The sequence below is a fragment of the Lethenteron reissneri genome, chromosome 25 (assembly GCF_015708825.2).
Source record: "Lethenteron reissneri isolate LAM-NWPU_2019-01 chromosome 25, ASM1570882v1, whole genome shotgun sequence".
Classification (NCBI taxonomy): domain Eukaryota; kingdom Metazoa; phylum Chordata; class Hyperoartia; order Petromyzontiformes; family Petromyzontidae; genus Lethenteron; species Lethenteron reissneri.
Window position 1 is genome coordinate 14,686,806 of NC_083803.1, and position 12,095 is coordinate 14,698,900.

The 12,095-nt window shown below is 46.1% G+C and overlaps 1 protein-coding gene across 2 annotated transcripts in view; it reads left to right on the top strand.

Moving 5' to 3' along the window:
• The window catches only part of SLC24A3 (solute carrier family 24 member 3), a 125,874-nt gene that overhangs the window by 105,008 nt on the left and 8,771 nt on the right, over nt 1–12,095 (top strand). For both annotated transcript variants that reach the window (XM_061559451.1, XM_061559452.1), the window contains exons 13-16: nt 3,311–3,477; nt 6,824–6,938; nt 7,819–7,931; nt 9,876–9,941. In XM_061559451.1, coding sequence (XP_061415435.1) covers nt 3,311–3,477; nt 6,824–6,938; nt 7,819–7,931; nt 9,876–9,941 — 461 coding nt within the window. The remainder of the gene's footprint in view (nt 1–3,310; nt 3,478–6,823; nt 6,939–7,818; nt 7,932–9,875; nt 9,942–12,095) is intronic.

Consider the following 12,095-nt stretch of genomic DNA (forward strand, 5'->3'; position numbering starts at 1 on the left):
GAGGGACACGGGCAAAGCCCTCGCTCGCTCTCTCTGGCTCTCTCGCTCACACTCTCTCCGGCTCTCTCGCCCGCTCCCCCCGACGTGGTTTTCGTGCTGTGCCGCGTGTTGTGTTCGGCGTGACGCCGCACCACCGATTAGCACGGTTGGCTACGTACGGCACGGAAGAAGTTCAAGCGTACGTACGTGTGTACGTGCGTGCCTCGAACGTTTCGGTCGGGGGTTTGTAAAAGTATGGCGCGGCAGAATTATATTGCTGGAAAAATGTGAACAGGTGAAATCACTTGTTTATGAAACATTTTTGGGGTGGGGGGGTGGGGAAATATTTATAAGCCTATGGGCACTTTATATCCTGGTTTATTTCTTTAAAGTGTTGTGCGTCATATATGGAAGGGCTAGAGGAATGGATATATTTGTCGTTAACGTAACTCAGTCGCAGCTGATTGCGCAGGTACTTGTGACGGGCAAGGGGTTTTTCACCGATGCCAGAATGGTGCCATTTAATTTTGTATCATGTGGCTTGTTAAGTATATTGTGTTTTGCTCATTTAAAATACTGTCAATATCATCCTTATGAACACTGCTTTAATGGTGAGTGTGATTTCATTAAGGCATATGAGATCACATTAGCGTATCGTAATTGGAATTGTGGCTCACACAACGCACCGGCAATGCAATGCACCACGTCCTGAGACACGTGACTGACCGTGTCTCAGGACGTTGTCAAACATCGTCGCCATTGGCCACGGTCAATCCACTGCTGGATAGACGCCTTCCAAATTCGCCGCCATTTTCTCACCCAGCACCTGCGCACACGAGCCGATTTCATTGCCCCATTCCTTCAGTGGATGTCCTCTCTGTTCGTTCGGCCGCCACTCCACAATTAGTCTTGATCATTGGCCATCATCCCTCCCCGCGACGTGTCCTGCCGTCGTGATTGTGCACGTGTGCGTTTGGGCTTTGTGCAAGGACGTGCGCATGGTAACGCGCGCGTGTTTCGGTTCGCGAATGACGTAAAGTGAGCGACGCTGAGCACAAGGACCGATGTGTGTGTTCTTTTGAATGGCAGTTGCCCAGAGTTTCAGGCGCTTTGGGTAAATGCACCGCGCTTGCAGCTGCGTAATTGCATTTGTTAATAACTGCAGCTTGACCATGTGCATGCGGTTCCATCGCGTGCAGTTTTCCACTCATTTAAATGCCGAAGCGCATTGACTGCGGAGGATGGTGGTTTGGACACAAAGAAAAATTGCGGCGGCTGACGGACAAGAATCAACATACCGTGATTTCATGTCGAAAAGGTTAAAAGTGCGGCCATGAAATTCTTTGCTCACGCCACTTCTAGTAAAGTGGCCTCTACGAGAGAGAGAGAGAGAGCGAGCGAGCTGCAGAGAAGCCCCGACGAGAGGGTGGACTACTCGTCTACGCTGGGCAAGATTTCCTTGGAAGAGGTGGCAGTGACCCACACTATACCCCACCGACTGCGGTGTACCAAAGCAATGCTGCTGGGTGGGTAGATGCGGTGGGGGTTTGGGATTTTTTAAAACTTGCACCGTTGTTTCAACCCCCTCGCCTCGAGATAAAACCGGCCACCCCTGGGTTAAAGGTCAAGTGTGACGAACCGACACTGCACCGTGGAAGGTTGATAATGCGTAACTATTGGGCTCATCGTCGACTGCACTTGGAGTGGTTTGCACCGAGTTTCCACCCATTGCGAGCAAAATCTGCACACTCGGTGATTGTGTGAGTCGATGAATAAACAATTGTGTGAAACAAAAATAGCAATACAGAAGTTTAAAAAGCAATTAGATAGTTAAGAAAAACATACACAATTATGGTAAATAATGCGAAGTGCTCACTAACAGCATTTATCTCAATAGTGTATGATACTATATGCAGGATCTTTGTAATTTGTGTCTAAAATTATGAATGTTTTGCTGCATAGACTTATTTTAAAATCGTGGTGCATTACCTTAAATAAATATATATATACACATAGCAGGCCTTAGAATGCGAAAGTATATATGTACCGTGGTAATTCATCAACTCTTTCACCTTTTCACACAATCTAACCTCTCACAGCAAGGTGTATTACTTTAATAATTCTAATTATAATATGCATTACAAAAAATGAAAACAATTCCTTGTCAATCCACTGGTGGATGAAAGGCCTTCCAATGCCATGTCAGTCACGGGGTCGTTTGCCCATACTTCACCACATGCCGATCGGTGCGGGTTGATGATGGGGGGGGGGAGGGGGGAGAGTCCCAGGACCCGTTTGGAAAGCACTCACCACTGATGTTAGCCATGGTCAGGAATCAAACTCAGGTTGTCGGGTTGTATAGCAATTCAATTGCGCTAAATCACTACAAAATCCCATCAACTCCCTCTTCGCAATATCCAGCTCTCTATCGTGCTGCGTTAACGTAAATATTATTTGGCACCGTTCTTCCACCAAGGTCCCCGAAAGCACTCAGTTTCTACGATATTTGGCATTCCCTCATGTCTCTCTGGCTCTTGAGTTACATAATCACCTCTGTGTATGGCCCCCAGTTTTGCATCAGCAGGAACGGTTTTGTGGCAAAATCGCTGTAGAGCGTAAGGAAGGTGCGTCGCCCTATTTCGAAGTCGTTTCGGGATGTGCAGAGTCAATCAGTTCGCCGCCATGTAATTGGAACTGATTGTATCGTAGCTTTTTTTCTCGGGTTCTACGATGGCGTTCGTTCGGCCAGCTGTTGCAGAAATTGGAATTTCTGAACTGGCATTTTTATTGTCAGCATTTAGATCCCGTTGGTTTAAGAATATATACAAACGACACTTATCAACAGCGAATATTTTAATTTAAACGATTTGCTCTTGTTTAAAAAAATTGTGAATGTCATTGACAAGCTCCATTGAGTGTCTCCCCCCCAACCCCCAAGTGCATGTATGGAATATTCATTGTCATCATCAACATAAGCCGCAATGGTTAAATTTCCACACCTCCGATGACTATGAGAGAAGTTCAACATTCATCCATACATTAAACTCGTTTTAACAGTTTGAATGATGTCAGTAACCTGCACATATTCTCTAATCCACGTGTTCCCTTCTCTGTCTCTCAGTGTAATTGCAAGAGTGAGTCTTTGTGCACACCTTTCAGATGTTCTACTATCTTTGTTAATGTCCACGTTTTCTGATCCCTATGTCACAGCAGGCAGTATGCATTGCATTAATGGATCAAACAATCAATGTACACGTGTGGTTAATGCGAATTTGATTGGTATTCTTATTTTTCATATTCTAAGATCACGTTGCACGTTTGCGAATTCCAGATGGGGTGTGCAACAAGCTCAAGTGGATGTTCGCGTGGCCCCTGGGGCTCCTTCTCTATTTCACGGTGCCCAATTGCGCCAAAGCGCGCTGGGAGAACTGGTTCATGGCGTCCTTCGTGATCTCCACCATCTGGATCGCCGTCTTCTCCTACGTCATGGTCTGGATGGTGGGTTCCCGGGCACGGCGGCGGCGGTGCCGTGCGGCGGTCGCGCGGTGCTGGCACCCTGCGCGACGCGCCGAGCGAATCGTCAGGATTTTTTTTTTTCAGGAATCGATCCTCTTTTTTTTTAGAATCCTTTATATTAAGTTCACTTGCTTGCTTGCTTGCGCGCTTACGACCGTGCAAATCTTTCGGTCGTTTTTTAACCCACTTCCCGTGATCCGAATCGAGCTGACATTTTGCACACAGACTCGTTGTGCGTGACAATAAATTTTCGTGAAAAAATTTTCCCAAAATTTTACACTTTTTAGGAAAAAATAAATTATATTTAATTACCAATTGCTTAATGGTGGCAGGCAATCATCTGACCCATAGGTGGCAGCCATCTCAAGCCAAAGGACGAGAGGACTCTAGCCACCACGCATATAAAGGATTTATAGTGAAAAACTTTGTTTTTACGGGTTAATTTTTTTCGCCTCCAGTTGCCACCGCCTCGTTTTTTTATTGACCGAGTAGTTTGTTTCGGCGCCGTATAATGTGGTTTGCACCATCAGCGTACGTGCGACACTCCCGTATAACATTCCACGTGTCATAAATAACCAATTTTAACACCTGCAATTTTATGCAAGCAATCATGAGCATAGCAATTGATTTCGGACGAATTAATCGGTACATGGTTTTACGCTAAGTAAATACACACACGTGGATATATTTGTACACAGTAATTACTAATACTAAACAAAAACTATTTTTATTTTACCACTTCGCTATATAGCTCTTTTTCAGAAGCCACCTGGCCATAAACGATCGCTTAACGAAGCTACCTGTCATGTGGATATTTGAAGCAGCCAAATATTCTAAACGGATGTTTCTAAATGTGGAGGGGAAACCCGGAATACCCGGAGAAAAATCCATACAACCAAGGGAAGAAAGACACGCAAACTCCAAATATACAGGCGTCGGGGTTGGCATCGAAGCTGCGAGCTGCATACGAGGCAAGGTAGTTAACGTTTCATCGACGTGCTGATTCTGTTGCATCACGGGACCGTGAAGAATTGCAGCGACTTGGGGAGGCTGTAATACAGCAGTGGAGTGACTGTGGCTGATGAGGATTACACGAGCTCACCACTGATGTATCGTGTTGCCCTGTTAAGGAAGAGTTTGTTTTTTAAAATAAATATCGTCTTGTAATTTTACTTCGAGTGAGGTCCATCACGTCAAGGCATGGTTTCAAGTCGCAGCGATGTCTTCGAGTGAATGTGACCAAAGCTTTAATAAATCATGACTGTTGAATAGCGAGGAGAGAAATGCTGCACGATAACGATTTATAATGTACTTTTAATGAGTGTTTTACTGTTAATTGGACATGCATTTGCTTTTTGAGTAATTTGTGTAAATTTGTTTCATGCTTTTAGATAATTATACCATCGTCAACACACTCTGATGCAACAGAGCCTGTTTCAGTGTTGCGTACAAACCGACGATGCTTGCCTTAAAACGGAGCGATAATGTAATTATGGAACGATTTACATTTCCCTAACTATCCATATTCATTAAAGCATGGCTTTGACAGCGATATCAAAAAAGAGAACTGCTGCATTTTCAACAGGCCATCCATGTTGCGTAATGTGTACGCGTTCTCAAGTTCACGAGGACAAACACTTGGCTCAGGATGCTGTCACGGTTGGCCAGAATGGTCAGCAAAACTCAGCTTGCAACCCAGACGTCGCTGGTTCGATCCCTCTCGGTGCGGCAGCGCAAACACAAATTGACGGAACGTGTCGAGTGGGACCGATAAAGCCACGTTTCTTAACCTCCGCCCCCCGCCGCCACTCACCCCACTCCCTCCCTTCCTCTCGTCCTTCCCCCACCTGGCCATCCATAAGTACAAATGGGGACACCACACTGAGTCAATCGGCAAGAGTAGGCCAAACATAGCCTCTTAAGGGCCTCCAGTGGAAGCCCATGAGCAAGCAACTGCAGGGTTGCGCCTTTACCTCTACAATGTTACCTTTGCTCTGTGAACTGTTGGGCAATAACCTGCTGTTGTTTTGCAGTGGCATTGATTTCGAAATCAAGGGTCAAACGTCAAATTATCACATGTGCTTCCTTTCTGCTCGAATAATCAAGGGGCGATGCTAATCTTCCGTTTACAGCCCTAAGCCCGTTGGCGGAAATTCCACATTACCGTGATGATGGCAATGCTGGCTATCCACAGAACAGGGACTAATTACTTCCCCACACTGTGGTACTCACTTTGATCAGCCTCACGAAGTATGGTCACGTAATCCCCACGACCTTCAGGGCTTGGTTGAGGTCCTCATCCAACAGTAGAATCGACAGAGGGTCTGCGTGCATACGTGCAGGCGCGTGAACAACTTATGCAATGCCTGATGCCAGTTAAAATATTGACTTGAAGCTTTCGTGACTGCAGGAATTCATATTCTTCGGGTCTTTCGGTAAAGTCACGTAAATAGGTTGGAAGAAAAGAACAAAAAACTACGACGTTTTGATCACAACACAAGCGGTCATCTTCAGGAGGAAAAAAAAGTCGTAGTTTTTTGTTCTTTTCTTTCAACCTATCTACGTGACTTTACCGAAAGACCCAAAGAATATGGTGCCAGTTTAATACACTTTTCCACAAAATGCGACAATGGTACTGATGAGGACGTTGGGGGGGGGGTGTGGGAGACCGAGGCAGCACGTTTATCCAATCAGGCGAGTGGCTGTATTCAGGCCACATCTCCGCGTGTCCGGCCGAAATGACTCGCCACCTTCACTTGACCTCCACTTATGCAGTCTCACACCGGCGATTGATTTTAGCTCGAGCCTCATCCGTTCCGTTATGTTTCGTTGGCACTTAAAACAATTGAACCAAATCCCAAGTCATCATTAGTGATGTGCATTTACTATTCATAAGTTGGCACCCTGGACTGCCCAGTAGTCCTTTTTTGTTTACTCCCTCTGTGGCTGCCAATTATTTTTGCGGAACAAAATTGAAAAGGTGAAGGGCCCTCTGGTTAATTAAGTCGTTGGTACGGAGGCATCCCGAGTTTGGTCTTCGCCGGTTTGCATTAATGGTTTGTTGTTTCCACACTTATAAAACACCCGCAGTTATTAAGACACAGTGTTGAATTGTCTCTTCCCAAATACTTGTCTGCGGATAGATGACCTGGAGATTTCTGTCGATCGGACAGCCACGGAACAAACACGATGCGTGCCATGATGATGGATGGCATTATGAGGATGATGACGTTCGTGATGATGTTAACGACGACGATGATGACGATGATGATACTTAACCTTGGGGGAAGTATGTGCGTGCAGCATTGACAATCTGTGCTATCTGTAGGTGACCGTGATTGGATACACGCTGGGCATTCCCGATGTGATTATGGGAATCACCTTCCTGGCGGCTGGCACCAGTGTGCCCGACTGCATGGCCAGCCTCATCGTGGCACGGCAGGGTAAGGCTCCTCGCTGAAGGCGATTTCTCCGTGGAATGCGGCGCACATTGATTTCAATTGCTCTCAGTGGCCAAATTCTAGAATATGAAGTTTAAAAGATTTAACAGCTTCATCACAAATCCCCGAATAACATCATACTATACCCCACATTTAGTAGTCTATTCACCATGGGGCCTTATTTCTGATGACGTGACAGCATTGTCAAGTGTTTCATGCATTTAAGTGTTCCATGTTTATTTTGGGGATGCTGCCTTGGTTAGCACACCCGGACATCCAGAGGTCGCCAGTTCATTCTCCCAGTACGCCAGTTGAAGCAATGGGCACATTAATAATCACCAAAGCGTCTGTCCACCCAGGAGTATAAATGGGTACATGACGGTTAGTCGATCGGAAGGTCCGAATGTGGTACGGAAAAGTGTGGGTCCGACCATTTCTCTCTCAAGACGTCTGGCCAGCGTGAAAGAATAGGCCAAATACCCTCCAGAGGGGCCCTCTATAATTCCGCCTAGTGGAGGCCTTTCTGCCAGCAGTGACGTGGGCAAGCAATTGCAGGGCTGTAACATCTCAATTTAAATTTTGAGTTTAAAATTAAACACCGCGCACCAAATCGCTGATCTTCAACTTCCAAATATCATCACGTCAGTGAGTCGCACGCCACTTTATCACGAATCCCAGAACACTGCTCTGCAACAAACACATCACAAACCTTCGTGCGGCCAGAAGACTCAGTGGTTCTCGAGTGGTAATTAAAAACAAACTCCATTTGCATTTCACAACGCGCTTCCCGTGACAACTGTACGCTGCGGCGGAAAGACGGCTGGAAAATGTTCTCACCTGCAATGTTGCTGGCCACGTTCCCACTCCCATCGGCAACCCATAGGCATGGGCGACATGGCAGTCTCCAACTCGATCGGCAGCAACGTGTTTGACATTCTGGTGGGCCTGGGCCTCCCTTGGGCCCTGCAGACGCTGCTGGTGGATTACGGATCCCACGTATGTGCACGCACGCACACACAAGCACAAGCACCCAGCCTCACTACAATGGCATTATGGATGTTTGTTGAGCTTCTTTCTTTCATACCGTACGTAGCCAACCGTGCTAAGGGGCCATCTAATTAGTAGGTATGCAAAAATCTGTCGAAACTTGACCCCTCCCTGTACCCACGAGTACTTTGTACACCCCCCTCCCACCTGCGTACGTACACCTGACGCACCCCCCCACCCCCCCGAATCCTATAGAACGGGCGATATTTAATCCACGCAGAAACGATCAAGAATTAATAAGATTAACGTGTTTAAGCAAACAGATAGTCCACCGCCGAACTATCTAACTCATTTGAAGGCCAATGCAGACAAATTATCAGAGGTGGGACAAAGTCATTGTTATGCAAGTCCAAGTCGAGTCTGAAGTCATCAAATTCATGACTCGAGTCTGACTCGAGTCCAAGTCACATGACTCGAGTCCACACCTCAGAGGTGGGACAAAGTCATTGTTATGCAAGTCCAAGTCGAGTCTGAAGTCATCAAATTCATGACTCGAGTCTGACTCGAGTCCAAGTCACATGACTCGAGTCCACACCTCTGCAAATTATTATCGAAGCTTCACTCCCCCCCCCCCCGTTTCCTATGCGTACGTACATTGTCAGTAGACTCCCCCATACGCAAGCGTATGCATCTGGGTTGACCCTCCCACCCGCCTCCATGCGTACGTACTAAATGGATGGCCCCTAATCGCAGGTGTGGGGGAAGGACAACAAAATAAACGTAAAAAAGCAGTTGTAAAGAAATTCGTTTTCCCAATTTAGATTTAGAAGTGCATCGCTCCAGTGGCTTCCTCATATCGGAAGGAAGAGCGTTCCAGACGGTCGCAGAAGCGCATCCGAAAGCCCGCGATGCGGTGACCGTCTTTGTTCGATGGTTTGCCAAAATCCGCTACTGCTGCGAGGTTGACCGGAGTTCGTGTGGTGGCTTATTACCGGCAGGGAGATTTCTCGTCTAATTTTCACAAGCATGGGGGGGGGGGGGAGCTGTGCTGCAGTGATTGATTGCGCACTGTACTGTAAACCTGGCATATCCGAGGTCGAGTCGGTCGTGCCACTCCGCTCTGTCTCCACTCCCACCTACCGCCTCTTCACAAGACCACGATGACCAGCGCGCTGAAGTGTGGACAATCTCCACGGCCGACGTGGTGTGTGTGGGGAGACTTTCAGCCAGCAGTGGATTGAGCGAATGCTGTAGCATTTACGAGGCATGCAACAATTGGACCACCTCCGACTACCCCACCACGACTGGACATGTGTGAAAAAGAGCTGTAGAGCTCATCGGATTCCTCCAGTATAAATATTCTAATTCTGAATTTTAATGAATTGTTACAATTCTGGATCACGGTTCGAGTTAACACACGTTTTTGTTTGTCTCTTTTTTTATCTGATGGCCTGTTCGGAGTGTTTCTCACACATTCGTGTCTCGTTTGCACAGTCTCGTATATTCCCCTAGATTTAATGCAACATTAAAATAATTGTGTAATTGACGCCTACACGCATGATTTGATGCACGTACCGTGCGCGAGCTTACGATTGGAGTTGAATCGATTATATGCATGTGTGGGGAGCGGTGCCTTAGTGAGCGTTGTGCTTGATACAAATCCTGGAAACCCTGGTGTACGACCGTCTTGGGCAGCCTCAAGGTCAGCTCAGCCTACAATGTGAAACTGTCATGATGTGTAGAGTACTCAACACTGGGAAGACGTTGGCGACCATGTGTTGTTTCCTGGCCCGCCACACTGCCCCCATAGTGATCAGGGCGAGCCTAAATAGGCGTTCGCTGACAGAATTTTGTTTCCAGCAACATCCCGTGAGGATGAATGGGAGGTCGATGTCTTTTGCGTACAAATACACCGGCGTAAAAAAAAAAACCGCATGTTTGCTGTCACTTCAGGTGGAAATCAACAGCCGAGGTCTCATATACTCCGTGGTGCTGCTCTTGGCTTCAGTCGGCATCACGGTAAGTCTGCCAGCAGAACAAGACCTTGACGGAGAGAGAGCGCTGGCTTTTTGTTGCTTCAAAAAAAGTATGGTGTGTGCGAAACTGAGGAGCAAAATGTAATTGAATATCCAATCTTGTTAAGTGGGAGACCTTGCCACACGGAAAGCTTTTTTTACAGGATGTGCATTGTTTATACGTGCATGTATGTGTGATGTCTTTTAATTGCTGTGGTGTACAGAAATCTACACATATTCTTTTGTTCTGTCGGTAAAGTCACGTAGATAAAAAAAAGTCATTACAATTAATTTCGATGCATTTAGAAGAACCAAAGAATATGAATTCCTGCAGTCACGAAATTTTTAAGTCAGAAATCTACACGTTCAGAATTGATTTGTTTATGCCTTAACCAATTTTCAAAAACATCACTAACGCGCATTGACCGGTGTGGTGAAGTATGGTCAAACCACCCCCAAGAACACCGCTGCACGCTGGAGTCCGTCACGCAGAAATAGAATCGGCACAGAGCTGTAAATGAGAATTCACAGGACTGTACATATCTGATCCATGAATTAGATTTCTGTGCAGAGTAACATGGAAAGCATTTATTCACATAATATACAACGTTTTCCTTCTTCTCACAACCATTAATGCAAGACACCTTTATAGATGACATACAATTTGTTTAGATTCAACGATATATTTAATCGGAATCAAAATTTTATATTTATACTTGAGGAATCTGTTGAGCTATGAAGCTCTTTTTCACAGATGTCCAGTCGGGGCAGGTAAGGACGTCACAACAACAAACGGTACAAAATATTAAAGTAGTGAAAAGTGCAAGAAAGGTAAACAAATCACCCAAACACACACAAATAAGACGAATCTCCATCCCCATCCTACTAGGCTAAGCCCACTGAGGTATTCACTTATTTTTCAGAAGCAACCTGGCCACAAGTGACAGCTCAACAATGTGCATCATCAGTTGGACCTTTATAGCGGCAAAATAATCTAAATAATCTCAATGCATAAATAATCTCTTAATGAATCATTCATTCTCCTCTTTCATTCGCGACACCTTCAAGACTGTGCGATTTTGTTCATATTTTATAGATGATAATTCCATGCGGCTTCTTTGCAAAATTAACCCAGGATTCCAGTGCTTCTGGTCCAACAACGTTCTGTCACTAAATTCGCCCTCGGAACACAGCCCCAGCAACTGCGCATCGACACATAAACAAAACAATAGCGTGTAAACACGACACACACACACGCATAAGCGAGAGATGCGCCTTTTTTATATTTCCGAACGGAAAAACGGAGTGAGGCTACAGTGACAGCTAGTGGCTGACATGAATAGTGTAAGCAACTGAAACATTGTACCGAGAAAATACAAACGCTGCCACCTGTTTGCAGATGGACAATTACAAACACAAGTAATCCATAATCTAGGTTTTTTTTAAAACCTTGTAAAAGGTTTCAGTTTGGTGTTTTAACATCTTAACACCTGTTTTGTTGCCAGAAAAAAGGGGAAAACTTATTCTCAGGTTTTTTTTGGTTAGATCGCGTAAATATAAATGCGTTGTTAAACCCGCCACCACCCGACACGGCCAAATAGTAAGGTATGTCACGTAAACAGATCAAAGCAATTCGTTACTAGTGTAGTGGGTTCAATCAGGCGCACACTTGATCTCGGAGGCAACACGTTTATTAATTAACACCACTGAGTAACTATGAACACTTACAACTTAGGGTGGTGACCACCACGGTTGACTACGTACACATTGGACGGGGTGACTACAATTGGACCAGGACAGCTAACACGCTGCCTGGTCCACGTGTGCGAAGACCGGAGATCGAGGACCCAGATCATTCGGTGAAGGCCCGGGTCCCTCCTCACGTGACCCTCCTCACGTGACCCTCGCACCCCCTGCCCCCCCTCGTCCTGTCACGTGTCCTCTCGGGTTCACCCAGGGTATCACGCCTTGACCCGACCTCAGTCCGGACCCTGCCCTCTAGCGAGTCATGCCATGTGCCATGCTCACGCCGGTGCCAAAGAGAGGCACCCCAAATTGGTAATGCCGCAACACAGTCGTGACATCATTTATGTCACTACATTGGTACAGCACACCGGTGTGTTGAAGAACGAATCCACAACATTACGATTGTAAATGT